The 21,662-nt window shown below is 45.3% G+C and overlaps 1 protein-coding gene across 1 annotated transcript; it reads right to left on the bottom strand.

Moving 5' to 3' along the window:
* Positions 1–5,773: 5,773 nt before the first annotated feature.
* On the bottom strand, positions 5,774–11,912 carry DMRTA1 (DMRT like family A1). Its single transcript, XM_044428120.1, has 2 exons — positions 11,342–11,912; positions 5,774–6,829 (listed from the first exon to the last, which is right to left on the bottom strand). The coding sequence occupies exons 1-2, from the start codon at positions 11,910–11,912 to the stop codon at positions 5,979–5,981; spliced, it is 1,422 nt and encodes a 473-aa protein (XP_044284055.1). The 3' UTR covers positions 5,774–5,978.
* Positions 11,913–21,662: the final 9,750 nt, after the last annotated feature.

The following is a 21,662-nucleotide window of genomic DNA, read 5'->3' as shown; positions in this document are numbered from 1 at the left end:
CAGCCAGAGATACAGCGAGGTCTGTGCCTCGGGGTGGACGTCCCGGGCACTGCAGCCAAGCTCTGTATCCACAAAGAACCCCTCAGGGGGCAGGAGTGATGCAGGCAGCAGCAAGCAGGCCCAGACTCAGCATCTGGACCGATTCGGATTGCTGCAGCATCCTTTCTTCTCTTGTCCTTTAAAAAACACATTCCATATCCCAGGTGGAAGCTGGATGGACTAGTCCCTGGGTGCAGATATTTGTTTCGAAAGATAAACGAATTGTGCCCCAGGGAGAAGGCACATAGTCCAAGCCTTCTGCAAAGCAGCAGGACAGCAGAAGCAGGATGGGACGGTGATCAGAGTTTAAAATGCAAAAGTGCAATGCTTGAGGTATTTTTGCACAGCATTTCAAGCAGCATTTTCTTTCTCTCACCTATCAGGAATGCAGATGCAGCCGTAGGAGGAGGAGCGGGAAAGGGAAGGATTTTATTTGTGTGCTTCTCAAGCAAAGCAATATCCATGGCTGCATGAAGGCCCCGCCACAAGACCATTAAATCCAGCGTCGAAAATTACCGAGCTTTCCCACTATGCATAAATCACATCCACTTATGGCTCGTTAGTCTATAGATGCGTGACATGTTAAGTAGCTTTGTTTGCTTGCTTTGCTGACTTGGCCCACGAGGAATTTCTACACAAGCCTGTTTTTGTTTATTCTGGAGATGATTTACTATGACTTACACATCAGGTGGCTTAAGAATAAATTAGACTTCTTACGAAGCTACATACCGGCTATTTTCATTTTAGCAAGTCACATAAACACTATGCTTTGGTTAAATTTTAAAAATCCAGCTTATTTCAACTTTTTCATTTGGAAATAGGATTTTGATTGGTCAGGACAGAACAGTAAAGCTAGAAAGAGCTGGTGTAGCAGTGAGGAGACTCGGGGCATGATATACAATGTCCCCAGTACAAGTCATGCATTTGCTGGAACCTTAACCATTGGCCTTAGGCAAAGCACTCATTGGAGTTAGCCTCAGTATCACCATGTGCAATATGGGATTAGTGATACTTACAAGGTTAATGCAAGGACTAAACGATAAAATATAGGAAATGGAATGAATGCCTTAAGGAAGGGGTGGGCAACTTGAGGTCCTTCAGATGTTTTATACTTTATCAGTGATAGCCAGCATAACTAATGGCACAGGATAATGAGAACTGTAAGCCGAAACATACAGAGGGTCAAAGGTTGCCCACCCCAGCTCTCAAGTGATATAGAAATGCTAAGTATATACGACTACAATATTCCACACTGCTGCAGTCCACTGACTGCAGAATGAAGTATTGACTTTAATTAGGTATAAATACCAAACTGAAAACCTGTTTAAACCAATCTGGTACATTTAAGTCTTCTTGGAAAGCCTTTACATGACTCCGTTTCCTGAGAAGTGAAACTCGGTGAACAGGTTGACCTGGCATCCCATTGGATAAATTTGTGTCCCAGGTTACAAAATATCTCCCTTCAAGTCATCTTGTTCAGATAGTGATCCTCTGAAAAGCAAAGCAAAGCAAAGCAAAGCAAAGCAAAGCAAAGCAAAGCAAAGCAAAGATTATGCATTGTTTTCATGTTTCATCAGGGCAAGCTTTTTGCAACTGTTATCTTTAGATCTCACCTTGTTGATGTTTCTCCTCTCTCTGTACCTCACTCTGAGTATATTTAGAGCAGTCACCTTGTCACACACAATGGCTGAAGCAAGCTTCTGCCTCTGAATCTTAATGCTGAAGCAAATGAGCCAGGCTTTACGTTGCTGCAGGTTTTGTCACCCTTTTCACCACCATTTTGTACATCTCTAGATCTTGCTTCAAAATGCAGCTTAGCAGAAGGTGTCCATGTGGCTGAGTTCAGATGTGCGACTGCAACCATGAGCCACTTATGAAATGATAATTAATGAAACCAACACACATCCCAATATCAAAGTGAACAGCATGGAAACAACATTGAGGTACTCACACTCCACAGCACTTTTCAAATCAAAGTTATGGCTTCTACAGCAAGACAAAACCTCAGCTCTTCAAGAAACAGTAACTTAGAGTAACTAAGGCATGAATCGTCCTCTTTCTCCCCAGGGAAGGAGACGTTGGCAGCATGTGCTATCTGGCAGCTTCTCTTGGCTCCAAGTCAGTCTCTGAGCCTTCTGGAAAAAATTAACTGTGCAGGCAGCAAGCCTGGGATGAAGAATAAATGAAGTGGATAATAACATTTCCCTGCATCGCCTTCACGCAAGCCCCTGCACCCAGTTCTGAAAACTAGGCCAGGCACCAGTCCCTCCATCAATTTGGAGGCAGGTTGTCTTCTGGTCGTGGAGAAAGGGGATGCATTGGGTTACACTAGGCACGAATGTCCTTTTATTTTCAACTCCAAAACAAAACCTTCCAGGTAGGACACTAGGTTGGGTTTCAGGACATGGTTCTCCTAACCCTCTGTAAAATTCTTGGCTTCATCTGTAACAGAATTTGCAGAACAGGCCACGCCTAAAAGTACCAGCTCTTGTTTGAGCAATCTGGGAAAGCAAGGCTGTTGTGCTGACGTGTTCACATGTGTAACACGTCATGCTGCCATGATTACTCCTTTGCTCCTCCTGTGACTGGTGTCAGGGACCAGAGCTTGCTGTAAAACACCCGGATGAGAGGCACTGACCATGGCACCTTTGAATATACAATCAATTTAACCTAACACATCCCATGAGGAGAGAGAAGAGCTCTCAAAATTGTGCATGCACTCTTTTATTTTCAGTACACACATTCTAATTGAAAGGCAAACCTTTCAAGCTCTTGAGGTTATTTATTCAGGATAAATATTTTACCTAACATGTTCATAACTTACCTACCAAGATTGCATTTGTCGGAGTTGACTTGAGTTAGTGAACTTCCTAAAATTAACAAAACAGTAGTTCTTAGAGGGAGAAGTTTCAAATAGCTCCATGCTAGTTATGCACCCATTTAGCTGAATGGGGCTAAAGCAAATGCATGTACCACCTGTATGAATAAGATGGTGAATGAAGGGTTGCAAATTGTCCTCATTGGCTGCAATTTCAGGGGGGCAAAAGGAAAAAACCTCAGTTCTAAATAGGTTCCTTTCTCATGTCTAACAAGAATTCTGTGTTGTTTTTAAATGCAATGAGCGTGCGTAGCCACAAGATGGTGATCACCAGCTTTGAATCCTAATTCACCTAAAAAAAGGAAAGTCGACTTTGAGCTGGCCTGATCAGGGCAGGCATGGGTGACATCCAAGCACATGTTGACCATCTATATGTCTACTCAAAACCAAGTCCAACCGAATTCTGTGAGGTGTACTCCTGGGTTCATGGTGCAGGACATCAGTCTCAATTAAGCACCAAAGCTGTGCTTCTGGACCAAATCCCCAGATTCATAAACTTTTTTAACTGAGGGGAAAATATAACATGAAGTGGATTGATCAACTGAGTCAGATGTTCCCCATAAACTTGAAGTACACGATGGGTGAGAGGCAGGGCACCTTGTGGCTGTGCTCTGCTTTTGAGACAGACAACATGCCTGTCCTGCTGTGCAGGAAACCCTGCTCCATAATCAGCTTGTCTGCAAATCATTTCATTGGGAAAAATACTTTTTCTGTTTTTGCTCTGACATGTGCACTGCCTATTCTACATTCATTTTTTTCACACAACTGGGAGTTCAATTTTCTGCATGAAATATAAGAAAACTAAAGGCTGCCTCAGTTCTGCAGTTTTCCAAGAATCAGGAAAAAAAGGAAGGTGAGCAAATTACGTGAATAAACTATTCTGCTGACTGTCTTTGGCAAACTCATAGGAGGCACAAAAGATTATCAATAGGAGTGACAAGGAAAAATGTATCTCTGGCTTTTGTTGAAGAAGCGGTCATGTTACATGGTCTACTGAGGGCTCAGAAAAATCGGGTCAAGCTACATGTTACTTGAAAAACATGTGCAACTGTTGTCTCTTTTTTCTTTTACTCAAAACTACAGACAAACTGATAAGGATTCAGACCCTACTGAGCAGACATGGGGAGATTTGACTCTCTGCCCTTGGTGGCAGTCCCAGTCTGGATCAGCACCCCTGTGCCCGCAACATACATCACCGAAAAGTGATCCAGTAACAGCTGCCCTGGCACATGGATGTTTAGTGGGCAAACATCCACCCACTAAAAGCAGCCCCTTGCATTTTGCTCTGGAAGGGTCCATCTGAATTTGAATGGATGATTTTGGAGGTGGGAGAGTGCTGCTTGAAAGGAGGACATGAAAAAAAGATATATGAGCTAAACAGCCATTCTCACTGGCTTATATTCTGCTCATTATCTTATCACTCTTTCATTTATTACATGAATGCCGTGTCTATTCTACATGGAATGCTGCAAGGATGACACAAGGTTTTCAACCAGACCAGGGCCAGACTTGCTTGATTTCGTAATAAAAATTCTTATCATGTACCTTCATGGCAAGATAAACAGCATTCATTAAATTGACTGAATTCATACAACAGAACAACCCAATGTGGGTTGTTTCCCATGATGGGCTGTTGTCTCAAATGAACGTACTCTGATTCCCATAGGATGGCTTGTTCGTGGGCAAAAAGCCTCCAACAACCCATGGTCTGTTGTAGGGATTACAGAACTCACAATGGGTTGTTGGGTCATCCAAGCTCAGGTGACTAACTGCACTGTGAGTGCTGGGAATTGGCTAGTGAGCCCCCTGGTATGTGTGGCAGAAAACGCTCGCCACTGGGGCATCCACTGGGGCCAGCCAACCTACAAGTGTCCCCATGACAGCGTAGGGCAACAGGCAGGGGCTGGGTCCCCCCCCCCCCCCCCGCCACTCCTCCAGGAAGCCATTTCTATGAACTATTTTTTCTCCAAATCTCAAACACCATCTTGATAGGCAGCTTTTGCGATCACTGTTTTAGCAGCCACTGATAGTTCTTGCAAAGCACCAGAGCAGCAGCTTGGAGGAGCTCTCATGCCTGGCAAGCCACTTTAAAAAATGCACTCATTGTGCACACACACATATATAAGAAACAGCCATATTTGCAAAACTGTACGCAGTTCTGAGAGTGCAAAAATTGGAAGCTTTGGGTTAATCCGTTTTGCCAGGGTGGGTTGGCATGACATGTAGACATGCCCCTTGACTCCATTCTAGGAAAAAAAGCTCTGTTTAGGATTCTTTGAATAATTCTTAGTATCGTCAGCCTTCCCTGCCCCTCTTCTCCTCTGGCACAGTTGAAAGGAAGCTTTTGTTTTAAAACTAACTACAGTTTAGTCTTATGCTCAAACTCAGACAAACTGCGGGTATTGAAACAAGCCAACTTCAAATCATGGCTTATGAAATTGGATTGTTCCAATTAGCCATAGTTCGCATTCACATGTTGCTAAAGCATACTGGCTTGCATCTAATGCAGGTCATACTTTCATTTTTCCGTGAATAGAATGTGAGGCTCAAAGCCTGAAAAAGCCACTTATGTACCAAATTCCTTATAAATTTTTTTATAACACTTATTCCTTAATAGCATCCCGCTGCTCCAGATAGCATATATTTAAAATTCTTTCTGAAACCAAGTCTCCATATTTAAAATATCAGCATGCTAAGTAAAAATAAAAGCATCAAACTTCTTGAAAAAGGCAAAATGGGAGTTCAACAATCATGATTTATTGTTTTCTTCTGCACTTCAATTTGGATTTTCAATCACAACCTCTTAAATGTCACCTTCTCCAAAGAATATGAAAATGGAATATATGTATTTAAAAGGTCATATTTAAAACCAATGCTAATTCTAATGGCTCTTCCCTGCTGGTACTCTGAAAGGGTTCATGTCAAAATGAAGAATCCCATTACAACCTTTTCCCCCCAAAACAGAAAGGATTAAAATCTACTTAGTAGATCTTCGAGACTTGATGCTACCCCTTGCACACACCAGAATACATTCTACAACAATTAAGATTTGATCAGGAGATTATTTGCTTTCTTCATTTAACCTGCTGTAAATCTTGCTACTGACAATTGTGTCTTTACTGGGGAAGCAAGATGCATCTTTGATCACTCCTGAAAAAGAATAGTCCATAGCTGGGTGAAAAGGCCAAGCAGGAAACAATCCTGACGTTGTGTAGGGCGACGTCAGTCCAGGTAAGGTTCTTCCTGGAGGAGAATACGCCACTCTCAGTGGTCTAATTCCCAGTCTAGGGCTTAGACCATAAAAATTCACCTCACTTCCAAAAGAAGCCGGACTGGTTTGAAAAGGGGAAAATGCTGACTGAATGCCAAGTGTCCCAACATCTACTCCCAGGAGGCTAAAATTAGAGGATCTCCGGAAGGCACTGCGTGTCGGCAAAGGTGAGAGGGGAAGCTCTCCGAATTCTGGCTTGTGTTCGTCCACATTCAGTACCTGTTCTATTGCTTGGACTATATCTCCTTGGCAGGACTGCAGAACTCTCTCTAGTCTACTCTGTTTGTGATTCGGAAAGACCCTGATAAGTATATCAAGGGGGGATCTGCGTTTGGAGGGACCAGCGGCAGGAGAGGGAGGAAAACTAGCACTGGAGATCAAGTCCTTGGGACATTCACTTTCGTTTCCTGATTCCATGTCTGAAGAAGACAGAGAAGCTGAGCTGTCCGTTCCTTCTAAAGACTCATCAGGGCCTGATGAGGACTGCACAGTCACCTCTTTACCTAAAGGCTGTGCATCTGATGGCTTCTCTCTGTGGCCTCCAATTGCTTCAGGAACAGACTTCATGGAGGGTGCATAGAAATGGGCTGTAGAACTGCCTGGTTCGCTACAGTAGAAGTTATTCTTCTCAATCTTCTCTTCTAGAAAAGGGAATTAAACATGTAGTCAAATACTCTTGAGCTCATAAGGCACATCCAATAGCTCCGCCGCTTTCACACACACACACACACACGCACGTGCGCTTCTGCATTCATAGCTGCACATAATATAGTGGAACTGGTTGTGTGTTTTCTTTTCTACTCTGTCTCTTTTGCACTTACAGTCTGCATCATCATCAATGTCATTTCTTTACTGTCCAGTAGCTGAAGTTCTCTGGGCAGTTCACAGCATGTACTGTATGCTATTCAGTCCCTTTGAAACCATTTTTATTATTATTATTTATTTCATTTCTATACTGCTCCATAGCGGAAGCTCTCTGGGTGGTTTACAGCAATGTACAAAAACAAAACAATACCAATAACGTAAGACAACAGTGTTAAAAGAATTTAAAATTGATTTTAAATAGCATAAAATACTGTTTTAAAAAGAAAATAAAAAGACCCAAGAAGAAGAATCACCAGGATAATCTGTTCAGGCCCCTGGATAACTAAGGAGAGCTTTAAAAGCCTCTGCATAGAGGCAGTCTTGCCATAGTGCCAAAAGATGGCAAATTTGGCAGCAGGAAGGTGGCAGCAGGGCGGTTGTTCCAAAGATTGTGGGGGGGGGGGGGGCACCACAGAAACGGCCTTCCCCAGTTGCCACCCTTCAAGCCTCTGTGGGTTGGAACTTAGAGGAAAGTCCCAGAAGTTCAGCATAGTGTCTGAGCACTACTGCTTCACTTCTTCAGTATCCTAAATGTGCAGCCTCCTTTCTCCCCACTTCAAAGCTACGCATCTGGTGCAACACCTGAGCAGAGTTCCCTGCTTGGCCAGCTGGTGAAACAGACTTGTACGCTTGCCACACATGACTGCATAAAAGTGGAAACACATAACACCCTATCCAGAAGTGATATCCACATAGGAAGCGCATTGTACCTGAAGCGATCCTCACTTTTAGAAAACTTGCAAAACTCTATCAGCAGTAAAAAGGTTAAAACCTATGAACATTTTTCACTGCCTGTATTTTAAAGACAAAAATACGCTGCACCCAGACCACCCTCCCCATCCACCCTGTTCCCCTCCTTCACAGAGCTCGATTAGCCCACGCTCCCAGGAAGCTCACCAGCATCAATGCCACTGCAGCCACTGAGAACAACGAAAGGCGGCCACAGTGCTCCCATCTCCTTATACTGGGACTCCTGCAAGCCAGCTTCCTGGGGGCAAGTAAGGTGCAATGCTACACACACTTACTTAGCACCGAGTCCCGTTGAATATAATGAAACACAGAAACAGAAGGGGCCTCCCGGGCCATCCAGTCGGACCCCCGGCACCCGCCAGCTCCACTCCTGACACGCCTACCAATGAGACTTACTTCAGAGTAGACATGGCTAAGGTTGCTATTTCAGGGCACAATATATTAGCCTCTTGGCATCACCTGGGAGTCTATTAGAGGAGTCAAAGTCCAAAGCTGGGACTCTAAGGCTAAGCTCCCATCCTGGCGCCTTGCAGGAGGTGTGGAAAAAACCACTCCAGCTGCCCCCCACCAGTTGCCACTGGGCCTTGGAGAGGGAAAAGGGGGACTGCTAGAAAGGAGGGAGAAAATGAGGCTGGGGAGGCAGGCTTACATCAATTCCTCTCCGAGCCTCCTACCTGGCACTAAAACCAGGCGGCCCTTTTCCTGAGGTGCGGCATGGCCACGCTGCCTTGGGTGGGGCGCTGGATGCATGTAAGCCTCCTAGTCCAGGACACAGGACAGCCCCTTTAAACACGAAGTCTGCCTCCGTGAAATACAGGTAGTAAATCTAGGTCACTCAGCCTCAGGATTGATTTGATTTAAAGCACATCGATTTAAATCACTATTTACACCACTAGTCAGTAAAACAAGATTTAAATCACGGTTTTCTAATTTATAATTTGCATGCATGCCTGCCCTACCCGTAGGTACAGAAGCTTCATTAAAACATTCCCAATATGGGTCTCTTTTATGGCCTGCTGCTTTTATAGGTTGTCCCCTCCAGAGAAAGAATCATATGATAAACCCCAAGCGAAACATAAAAAGATCAAAGACTTGTGGAGTATTCTACTCAAAAGGTTTCATTTTCATTTTTACTGTTTGCCCCTCACTCCTCACCCTTCACTTTTTCCACAGATCTATTCCATTTCCAACAATCTTCTTCTATTCATTGCATGTTTAGAAACTTAGCACTTAAGAGGGAAAGGGTGATTCTGTGTACATAGATTTGCAAAGGAACAATGGGATGAAGGTCTTTTTCTCAACTTGGTATGTTTATTTTATAACATTATTGCTTTGAAGAGGCATGTGACCTCTGCAGACACAAATTCACAGTTCTGAGAACTGTAAAACAAAGCATCTGTGCTAATATCTTCTTGATAGGAAAAACTGCCCAATAATCTTACAAAAACTTCTGAAAGACCATGCTATCGAGAATGGATTAATGGAATTCATTTCCCAAAAAAATTAAACATTGTATGAATATACAACCGCATGCTACATAATTAAAAACTAATCCTCATTTCATGATGACTAACTCTTGGACTATAGTGTATCTTAAATAGGAAACTATCTTTAGATAGATTTTTCCTCAAAAAGCATTTTATTTTAAAAAAAATCTAATTGTATTGATTTCTTTTCATCATTGATTTTTATCTACCTTGCTCAGCCAAGAAGCAAAACTACTAGGTTCAGTCTCAAAGAGGTTCAGGGTCAGTATTTACCACACCAAAAAGCTGCTGCAGCTTCATACTTTGTGGCTATTTATTATGGATGGGCTGCAACTCTGCCTCAGTATCTACTCTGGAAACACAATTACACGAAAATTACAATTACATGTACACCCACAACATCAGCCATTCATACAGTTGCTCCTCTTCCAATGTGATATATGCCATCTATTTCTTACTGCAGGGCAGTCTTTAGGCAGAAGAATAGATGGCCACAAATCTGACATGAAAAATAACCTCCCAGTAAGCTCCGGCAAATGACCTTAAGGTGGCCATCCCTAAATAAAAGAACTCCAAGCACAAATTTTCATGTGAACCAGCTGAACTACAGTTCATCGAAAAATTCAATTCTTTTTTGGCTTGAACAGGGTCAAACACTTTTTATCACACTAGATGTGTTAATTAGCTCACTAAGGCAAAGCAAGGATGTGATACCCAAGAATCCTTGGTGACTACCTGGGCTTAAAGGATCATTATCTGTGATTCCTGAATTTCAGTTCTCTCTCACTTCCATGTCCTACCCTAAAACATGGATATGTATACCTGCCAATTCAGGTTACACTAAATGCACCTGATGAAGTGGACCATGTCCATGAAAGCTTATGCCATAATAAATTTGTTAGCTTTTAAGGTGCCACAAGATTCAGATGTTTAGCTGCCAGACACTAGCACAACTATCCCTCTGGACATAATTTTCAGAAACAGCACTAAGTATTATGACTTTTCCTCATGGCTCAACCTTCAACACATATTTTAAGATCAATGCCTTCAATCTACCATGATAAGGATGGCAGTAAAAGGTTGCAGTCTTTAAAACACACACATCTTGGTTGAAGTGTGAAGTGCCACTGAAGCATGCTTCTGTGCAGATGGGTTTGAGATGGAAGAAGTGTTAAAAAATGTTAATAAAATTAATACCCCTCCTTTCAGCATATTCCACTTGTGTCATAAGACTGTTCCTAATAGCAAGCATCCTTTCAATGTAATACCAATGTAAATGAATTGATCTCACATGAAACAGATTCTATTGACAATTTGTTCTATCCACAGTGTGTTCTGGATCCCAGAAGCAGTTAATCATGCATCCACCACAACTGGAATGGCCACAGGCAAACATAACTTCACAGCAGGATTTATTTCACATCAGAAATAAATATTCCAATCAAAATGTTCCTAGCACTTAATATTTTTTCCCATGAAGTTTCCCTATATCCCAATTGTGTAGATGTGTCCTCTGTTAATATTCAAAATATCTAAAAGTGACAAGAAAAGGATGCATTAATAACTATACTCAGATAAACTGCACGCCTCCCTTCACGTGAACTTTTTTGACATATCCTTATCATTTAGATGAAGGAGGGAGAAATGTGGCTCAAGCAGACATGCCCAGGGTTAGCTATCGTCACCCTGCCAGTCCACAAAAGACTGTACATGCTCAGAGGCGCCATCGTCATTATCAGGGGCTTCAATCCCACCTGCCACGTTGAAAAGAGTGAAGGTACAATCCCACGCAAGTTTATCAAGTGGAAAAAAAGACCTACGATTCCCAGCATGCCCAAGGCAACACGAATAGCTGGGGCATACTGGGAATTGCAGGCATCTTTTTCTAAACGCGTATAGGAGGGCGCGCTTAAGAGCGTCCCCCTCATGGAGCTCTGGCTCAAACTGAGCGCCGCTTGGTGTCCTTTTCTGGGCTTGGGAAGGGGTTCCCCGCCGTCCCGCCTCAGCCATCCTCCGCTTTCCTCCTCCAGGTCCTCCCCGCAACAGTCCCACCTCTTCGCCGGCGCTGCACCTCCGGGCGGTAGCTCTTTCGGGCGGCTTCGCCGGCCGTGCTCGCGCCGCCCGCCGCCAGGCTCAGCGCCGTGTCTCCGCTCGGCCGAGGAAGGTGCGGGCGCGGGCGCGGGGGGCTGCCGCGGGCATCGCTCTCCTCCTGCGCCTGCTGCCGGCGCAGCGCCACCTGGGCGGCCATGACGCGCTGGCGCTCGGCGATGAGCGCGCACTTGGCGCACGCGCAGTCCCGCCAGCGGCAGAAGCGCTTGTGGCCCTTCAGCGCCGACACCACGCCGTGGTTGCGGCAGCGGGCGCACTTCGGCGTGCGCGGGGAGCACACGCCGCGCTCCAGCGCCGCCACCGCCGCCGGAGAATAGCGGCCAGCGTTGCTTCCCGGCGTGGCGGCGGCTGCGGCCGCGGCGGCGGCCGCGCGGATGAAGAGGCTGGGCGGGCGGAGGAAGGAAGGCGGCACCGCGACCGTCGAGGGCACCGGCACACCCGGCGCCGGGGGCGCTCTGGGCGACGAGGCGGCCAGCCCCGGCGGGTGCAGAAGGGGCGAGCTGCCGGTCGCCATGGCTGCGCACGGGGCCGGGGAAGGAGCTGCCCCGCGGCTCCGGCGACGCGTCTGCGGCCGAGGGGATGCTCGGGGATCTGGGCTCCTCGGCCGCCCGCTCACCCTACCCCGAGCGGGCGGGGCCGCCAAGAGGGGCCCGCCCCCCCTCGCGAAGGGGAACCCGCCCCCCCTCGCGAAGGGGAACCCGCCCCCGAGGACGAGGGAGCCCTTTCTTGGACAAGTGGAAGGGCAAGGGCAGCGCTGCGCCGGAGTGATTTCCAGCGGCCCGCAATCCGGCTGAACTTGCAAGACGCCCCACTTCGAGACCCGGCGCCAACCTGGCGCTTGCCAGGAGGGCGTATCTGCGCGCAGGCACCCAGCGCTCACGTGCGTATACCCCGCGTCCTCATGTGCGTGTACTCACACGCGTCCGCCCACGGAGTCCCCATGTTCAACAAAAGAGAAGAACGTGAGACCCACCGAATCAGCGTTAATACATGGATTAAATATATGAGTGTCTCTGACACAGGAGGTCACAACGGATTTCACTTTCTCTCCTGCCCCATATGCACCTTATGGTTACTTGAAAGAAAGGCACTTCTCTGCCGTTATGTGCTGTAAAGTCATCTCCAAACTTAGGGCAACCCTAAGAATGACGCCCTCCCCCCCCCCCCCATGTCCTGTCCCTGGCAGCATTGCTTGGCTCCTTTGAATTCAAAGCTGTGGCTTCCTTTCTGGAGTCAATCCATCCCATAGTTAGTCTTCATCTTCTTTCCTTAACATGATTGTTTTCTCCAGTGAGTCTTGCCTCCTCACATCAACTTCATTATTTTTGCTTCCAAAGAAAAAGTGAGGGAGAACATAAAAAGAAGAGAGCCAGTGTGGTGTCGTGGTTAAGAACAAGGACTGAAACTTAGGCAATCTGGGTTTTAGTCCCCACTCAGCCGTGCACCCAACTGGGAGGCTTTGGGCCAGTCACAAACTCTCAGCCCAATCCACCTCACGGTGTTGTTCTTGTGGGGATAAGACTGAGAACAGAAGCAGGAGAATGATGTAAGCTGCTTTGAGTTCTTTGTGAGAAAAAGAGCGAAATGTAAATTGAATGAATGAGAAGTGCATTATGCTAGGTGAGACCAAGAGTCCCTTTATTCTGAATCCAATATTCTGCCCCCACAGTGGCCAACCAGCAGTTTGCAAGAAACCCAAAAGTAGGACATGTGTGCAAATTCCACCCCCACTCATGCTTCCCAGTAACAAGCATGCCGCCTGCAAAACGAGCTGGAATGTGGCACCCTCATGACTGGCATCTATCCCCTTTCAAAGCCATCCAGGTTGATGCCTAGAAACCCCCTTTAGCTTCCAAAGTATATAACTTCATGCAGGTTTAGATGCCCATGACACTTTGCTTAGAATAGTGTCTCTGATAAAAGTCAAGACTGGCCATGCAGCACACCTAAGCAGATCAACATGCACTCATCCCAGCAGAGTTTATCAGACTGTCGTTTCTCTCCAAACTACAGTTCAGGCATCCTGTGCAGCGCAACTCTGGCAGCTTGTTTCCACCCTGCCCTGCAGGTACTCAAGCCTGCTTTTCACTAAGATACTTACACAAGGACTCTGATCTGCCACTGACTTTGAAAAAGGGCTAGAACAAGAAATCTCTGCATTTCAGCAGCAGCAGCAGCAGCAGCATTATTACAAAACGTATACCCTACCTTTCTTCTCCTCAGATTAGGATCAGATAATGGACTGCAATGAAGTCTCCCCTATATGGACAAATGTAGTCTCTCTGCCCACTTGGTCAAATATTAGCTACACTCATCTCAGAAGGTTGTAATGTTTTCATATGCGATATGGAGACTGAAACCCTTTCTGCACTTCCTTGGGGGTAAATTGCTGTTCAGTGGAACTTGCTTGCAGTTCAGTGGAAACATGTTAGGGTCAAGTTATCAGTGCTATATTTGAGTCTTTGTTCTTGTTGCATGTATTGATTTCTCAAAAGGGAGTGTTTCGCCTCTCACTTTTGAGAAATCACAAGACTAACACAATGATTATGTCAAGACTTCATGAATTTATGCCAAAATAAGTGTTTATCTTGAAGCTCCCACAAGGCTATTGCTTTGGCTGCAACACATAAACCTGGTTACCTTTCTGGAAATAAAGTAGTTACTACTAAGAGATCCTGAGCATATTCTTCCACTTTATACACTTAAAACCACATCAGTGAATCTTGTAGAGTCTGGCAAGCCAGAAAGAAAAAAAAAGGCTACGCTGAATTGAAGACAGTCATTCTTATTCTGTTGTAAAGCTTCTATAAGTAAAATCACCAAGACATGACTTCAGAATTTGGCTTACTTTTACTCTCTGCTAAGGTCCAATAAGCTGCTCCACTTCCCTCATTAAAACTAGTCTATCAGCTTCTCTTTGCCTTCAGCAATTGGCTATTACTCCTTTTACAAGAGATGTCTATGGTGTCTTTATTAGCCATGTTTCATTAGTCCCCATGGACTAATTAAACTATCCCCATGGTTGGAAAAATGTTAGCCATTCATAAGGAGAGCTTTGATGAAAGGGTGGAGTTACCAACTCAGTGGCTGTTTGCTGGACATGTCTTTTGATTTCATGTCCTCTTTCAAACTTGTTCTTCTGTGAGCTTATGATTGTTTTCATGAGAGATTGCCAGACCTCTAGCAGAGTTATTGTAGGTGAAAATAGATCGACATTTTTAATCAGTGACTTCAAAGTCACAATCTGGATTATAGAAGCAAACAAGGCAAAGGAAAAACTATGAAATTTAAGTATGAAAAGCATGCAGGCTGTCGCAGGAAATGAGCATGTTAAATAATTGTAAAAGTATGGGTCAACCTAGGGGAATTTTAAAAACAGTTTAAAAAATATTTCAGCAAGAAGGCAAGAGTGCTACTTTTCTCTTTACAGAACATGAGCATTCAAACGCTCACAGGTTTAAATTTATCAGATGGTATCCTTCATAGAGCAGGTGAAAGTAGAAGGGTTGTCTGTTTAACCCAGGCTACAGTCCCAGTCTGCACTCCAGAAAAAAGCTGATCTTTGTTTCAAGAATATCAATGGCATCTTTCATACCATGGCATACAATAGCAGACTCAACAGGGAGCTGTCTTTAGGGTCCATGGCATGACAAGGAAGAGAGCTTTCCCCCACTTCCATGATCCTGACCTTGATCATGGCTCAAACCAAAACAACAAACAAGGATAACAGTGACAAAAAGAGATACATGAAAGGGGATTCCGTGTTTCAGTGTGTGTTGCGTTGAAAGAATGGGGTTGGGGTGTAGCCAGGCGAGTGGCCAGCCAGGGCAAATGGATGAATGAGAGTGGCACATGTGCTTGGATGTTCTCATGCAGTGGCCCCAATCACTGCAGTGAGGCTTTTTGAGGATGACCAACCAGAACCGCCATGTTGAGGTGGATAGACGAAAAAGGTCACCTTGCCCCCCTTTCCCCCTTCCCTCAAGCTCTAAAGAAGACCACAAACCCATGTGTAATGCCATGGGAACTAACTGCAGCATAAGTTCTGATTCCATAGTCCCAGGCCAGCGAACGCTTGGCAAGCATCCCAAGAGTGCTTCCAGCTCAGTTCATCATCATGGCACAAGCAGTCTCTGCTTGAGTTGAGCACAAAGGCAAAAGCCCCATTCGGTGTATGTAACTGACTTAAGTACCCTTAAGGGGCTATCTAGGCCCCAGTGTCGATCAGCGGCCTAGAGGTGAATTAACTAATCCTGCTCAGAATTGTACAGTAATCACAGCCCCATGTGTGGAGTCAAGCCTGCATTTCAATAGCATTGAGGCATTTCTGGATTGAGGTCAAGGCATTTCATTTATGTGACTGCAAATGTCACTGCTCTGCAATCTGGGATTAACATTACTGCTATTTAAAATATTAAGAATCCAATTGGACTTTGCACTTTTATTGTACAATATTTTTGTTCTGTGCTATTTTTTATTTCACGGGGTTGCTGTGAATACCATTGTCAGAAGAACATTTTTCTTAGCTTAGCTGTTTTGTCCAGGCTCCAGGATGACGCTGACATTGTAAGGGTTCTAAATGAGCCAATCCCATGTCTTAGAGCCAAATTAGAAATTGCCATAAACTTGAGGTGGCAGCAGCTGCCACCATAAATGGCAGGGGTATCGAATTCTTCCCCTCATTATGAACTTCTTGCAGGTGAGAAACTCTGAAATATGACAGAGCATAGGTAAATCTTCTTGGACTTTATGAGAGAAGAGCAGGAAATTAGATGCATGGTTCTTTTTGATGGCAGCCATATGTTTATTGCAATTACCTGGTTCACACAACACATAACGGTTCTTGAACCCACAATGCTCCATGGTGCCACCCAGGGGTTGTCATGTGGTGCCAATCCAGAAGACATGGTTTGTGTGAGGGTTAAACAACCCTTACATGATCTATGGTCTGTTGTACGGGAGTTATTTAATGCTCACATAACCCATGTTTGCCTGGTTTGCAGAACATGAGAGCCCCCAATGAAAGTTGCATATGCACAATGGCAGCCACACAGATTGTGTATGTTTGTGTTTAAGTTGTATATTGTCCAACAGCTGAAGCTCTCTGCAAACCATCCCATTGTCTTGTTTGGGAGTTAGATAATCGCAAGATTGTAGCCATGTAATTTATAAACAGATCCACAGAAAAGTACATCCCAGTCCTATACATAGTTATTCGGGGGCAAACCCCACTGAGTTCAGTGGAAATTGTTCCCAAGTAAATGGGAACATGGTTGTAGCCTAAGGGCACAACTACAAATAGTACTTGGTTGTGATGTATTTTTTTCCCTATAACTTCTGTCTCAGCACCAAGAGTTGACTTGATGATGTTGTCAGTTTGATTCTTAATCTATATTTAAAAACATGTTTGTTGTAATACCTAATACCTTTCTTTGTGATCCAAGAATGTCACTGACGTTTCCTCTGCAGGGCCCTGATTTAACAGCGACTTATACCAAACCCAAGGGAACCTTTAAAAAGGTATTCCTTCCTTGCTGTGGTCAATTAGGCTACAAAATAATTATTTTAAAGCTACTGTCACTGTTTCCACCCCTTCACATGTCAGGCCTGGCAAGAGTCCATCCCCACCCACACCCCACACTGAGTTCTCACAGCTTGACAGGACAATTGGCAAAGTACAGCATACTCTGTGTCAACAATATCTTTATTTTCACTGACTGAGTGCTCCATCCACTTTCAGCTTCTTTGTAACTTTTCACTCATGCATTCAGAGACGCCCCATGGGAAAGGCTGAATGACCAGAAAGGGAACTTGACGAATTCTTCTTACTTTTTCAGAAGACCACCAAGGCTGTTTGCACTCCAGACTTGAGACACTGGTGCTTGCAAGTCCCATCCGAACTCTACTGAACAGAGCTCTTGTTCACACGGTGATGGAAAATATAGCCTATACCTCACTTAAGCACAGATTTAAAAGTTTGCACCCACTGAAGGATTTAAGATTCAGAAAGTGTCATGTGGTGTCCCGTTTCTTACTATCACAGTTTCCATATAAATAACAAATTTAAGTTTCAATCTTATATTCACTTTCCTGGGAGTTAGTTCCATTAAACTCACAGGAGGCATATATATTGTCGTGTGTGTGTGGGTATGAGTGGTGCCACTTTACCCTACCCTCCTGGCAACTATAGTTTGGTGAGCACACTAAGGATTCTCTCTGGGATGTCAATCCTCACAAACTACAGTTCCAGAGTTTTCTGAAAAAAGAGAAAAGCAATACCCTGTTTAATTCTGGAGCTGATCTGAACATGTCCTAGTCTACATTTTCATCCATCTTTACCACTGCTTGTGCAGAAGGCAGAGGCTGAGGTGCTCACCAGGACACCCACCGTTGTCCATGGAAGGCCTGAGCTAAAAGAACTGCCCTGAGCTACAGAGCCATAAGCAAAGTTATGCTATAGTCATGCAAAGCATGACTCCTGAACTGCTTGGGACCAGGAGACCTAGCAGACCACCTGCCTTATACACACCCAGCTGAACGTTAAGGTGATTGGAACGTCACCATGTGATACATCCAAGACAGACCTTCTTGACAGCAGCACTCACCCCGTGGGAGAAACTCTCATGCTGCTTAGGAGGCAAAAATTGGCATCTTTCAAACAGTCCCTCCGCTGTTAGCCAGGTTTTCTCTGCCATGTAATTAAGGGTGCCATTCGTATTTACTGCTCCTCCACTGCACTGCATTATCAAGTTTAGTTATGATGTTGTTTTTAAAATTGTACATGTGATTTTAACTGTGATTTTTTTAATGGAAACTTCTTTGGGATTGTTCTTCATATTTGGTAGCAAAGATACCACAAATTATATCAGATTCATGCATCTAGTCTATCAGGTTCAAGGGCAGGTCAATACTAATGCCCAATTCAGCTGCAATGACACAAACCAATATTTGCAGTACGGTAAGTAAAGTGGCATCCTGCTGAAAGAAGATGGTCTTCCAAGATCCTTAACTGGTTGTACAAAATTGTCCTAACACTAAAAGAATGTTGACACTTGGAGAACTTTTGGGAGAAGCTGAGCTACATCATCTCTGGGCACAACACTGATGATGAGTTCCCAACATTTAAGAATCGGAAAGAGTCTAAGGCAGGAGTGAGCCATAGGGAGCACCTGCTGTCCCACCACCATCGCCCTTTCCCTCTCCAGAATTAAAAATTGGGATCCCAATTGGGAGGGCAGGACGTGCTCCAATGGAGCCAAGCTCAGGGAACCGGTTCAATTTGGATGCCAGGAAGTACTTCCTGACAGTTAGGACCCCAAGGGTATGGAATGGGCTTCCACAGAGGTGGTTGAAGCCCCATTGGTGAGGGTGGTCAAGGTTAGGCTGGGCGTGCACATGGTAGGCATGTCATGAGTGCAGCTGGCTGGAGCTGGGGGCCAGACTAGATGGCCCTGGATACCCCTTCTGACTCGCTCTGTTTCTATGTTTCTACACATTCAATAGCTACTGCAGGGCACCCAAAGGATCACATGGGGCCTGCACCTGGAGACTGGGGCACAAAACTGGCCCCAGAGCTGTGGAAGTTGCATGGTCCCAGTCCTCCTAACAAGTAGGGTGATTAATACAAACACCCTGTGCAGTGGGGATATAAAGCATAAATCAGAAGGCCAAATACCTCATCCACAGACATGTACAAACTTTGGTTTGCATTATTCACCATTAGAACTAAGATACTCCTCACAACTAAAAACACACCACACTCCACACAAGCCCACTCTGTTTTGGAGATTATTTCCTGCATCTGTCAGCCCGCCCACCCATTAAGCTCACCTCGGAGAGGGCAGACAGGCACAGACCTCCAAGTGCGGAAGGCCCTTCAGGACCTCACCACAGAAGAAACCAGAGATGTCTGCCTTGAAGTCCAGCCCAGCAGGAAGAAGATGCTATTGGGCAGTTGGCTTTAATCTCCTGTTACCTTATATCCCTACTGGTTGGCAGAGAAGGTAGCAACGTGAAATAGCTAGAGGAAAAAGAGGCGCGGAGGTGTTTATGGTGGGAAGCAGGGAAGTGCATCTTTTCGTCTCGCTATGACAAGCCTTTCCGCTTTTCCTCAACTGTTGGAAGGATGTCTTCAGAATTCGCATCAGTCCAAGAGCAACTTCTTCACCCACAGCTTCATCTATAATGTATGTTGATCCAGAAGTGAGATGTTCTTTCCTATAGCTAGCAGAATGAGTTGCTGACTGTAAGAAAGGAAAATTCATTTCTGAATCAATATCTATGAAATACCATGCAAGCAGGAAACTGGTCAGCAAAGAGCAGGCTGGGACAAGACCTTTCTTGCCGACGTACCAGAGGATGGAGTTGGGCATTTATAGATACAGAGGAGCTATTTGGTAGGGGAATGTTAACAAAGGATATTTCCCCTTTAGGCTTGCGTGGCATCTCACCGTCTGCACCAGGTCACTGCGTTCGTGCTGCACATAGAACCAGGCCCTGGAGGGACTGGAAGGAGGGTTGTAGGGGGATCTGTGGAATCTGATGTTGGAGTGGTAACACTTTATGTCTTTTTCTCACACCTCCATGCTAAGCAGCATGCTCATTGTGCAAATAAATCTGAGGTTTGGCTGGAGCATTCCTATGAGAGGCAAGCTGGACAAGATGTTGGAGAGCTGCAATAGGAATTCACGTTTCTGAAATGTATTTCCTTTAGTAGCTGCAGGGAAGGGAGGAAGAGTCACATAAGGGCCACAGGGTTATGGGTGGCCCTCTGTTTCTGAGATTATTTTCTGCATCTTTCAGCCTGCCCACCTATTAAGCTCACCTCAGAGGAAGATTCACATAAGGGCCACAGAGTTATGGGTGAAGGACTGAACCCTCCTCTCATGCCATTTTCCCCATGTAATTGCCTGCTCTCCATTTCAAGACGCCATTTGAGTCCTAAAAGAATGGACAAGACACTCCCTAGAACAGAGGTTGGTAAAAAGAATGGACAAGACACTCCCTAGAACAGAGGTTGGCTCTGTTGGTAAAAACAGAGCTTCAGTTTTGGAGAAGCTCTTGTGGGGGTACATCTCAAAGGTGGAGGAGGACAAAAGAGGGCAGACGGGAGAACAAAAATACCCCCCCCCCCAGCATCCTGTAGTTTAAAGCTCTTCCTTTATGTTGTTGCTACATTTATACCCCACCTTTCTTCCTCTTGCATGGAATCCAAGTTGACTTGCAAGGTTCTCCTCTTCTCCATTGTATCCTCCCAGCAGCAATTCTATGAGGCAGGTTAGGCTGAGCATCCATAACTGACCCAAAGTCATCCCATGACCTTCATGGCTAAGAGGAGGCCACAACTCAGATGGTCTGATAGGAGAGGCATCTCACCCTTTTGAAACAGGATAAAACCCACTGGTGGTTGAGGTAAATGGGGTAGGACCAGCTGAAAGAGGAGTGGTCAACGGGGGAATCCTGAGGGCCGGACTATGATCCTGGATTTAGCCCCTGGGCCTGACATTGCCCTAGAATGTACTGCTTTAAGGGGCGGAAAAAAGCCTCATGGTCTCATGGCCATGTTTCTTGAAAATGGAAATTGATGGGAGTGCCAGGTGAGGCATTCAGGACTGGCACAGCCTAGGCAATCTCCATTAAGATTAAATTTGTGTCTCCAGAGTGGAGCTGAAAACATGGCCTTCCCTCCCTCCCTCTGTCTAACAACAGTAAGGGAAACCTTGACCTGGGTTTTCATGTCATTCATGTGAGATGCAAGAAGCGGAGGCGCCGCTGCTGTTTGCTTGCCTTTCAGACTAAGGCTGGTCCCTTCCAGAAATCATTGCCTCAGCACATGGCTGAAAGAGAGCCTGTTGACACCTGAGCAGATGGAGCGTGATAAACACATCAGCACCAGCACTTGTAAGATCCCCACCTATTCAGCAGTCACCGGCAGCAGATTCTCCTGTTTCATGAGGAATGCATTCCCCCCCAGAGGTTTCACCAAGTTTTTCCAGCAGCTGCATGCGTGCCGTTTTCATGCCAGTCTGCTGAATGGTTGTTCTTCGTAGGCAGCAGCATTGATCATGTTGCACGTTCAGAGTTGTGCTCGTGAATCTCATGAAGCCACAGGATAGCATGAGGCACACCCTAACCCTCGTGCAGCGTGTGTGTGAGCGCATTACAGTACCAGAGAGCAAAGTTCTACGTGGACAACATAGGTTGACCAGCCACATACAGGACTGGAGTTCTGTGCCATCTTCTTTCTGTTGGCCTTGGGAGTCAG

The sequence above is a fragment of the Varanus komodoensis genome, unplaced genomic scaffold, assembly GCF_004798865.1.
Source record: "Varanus komodoensis strain SLA01 unplaced genomic scaffold, ASM479886v1 scaffold19, whole genome shotgun sequence".
Classification (NCBI taxonomy): domain Eukaryota; kingdom Metazoa; phylum Chordata; class Lepidosauria; order Squamata; family Varanidae; genus Varanus; species Varanus komodoensis.
This window is presented reverse-complemented; position numbering and strand designations above follow the sequence as displayed.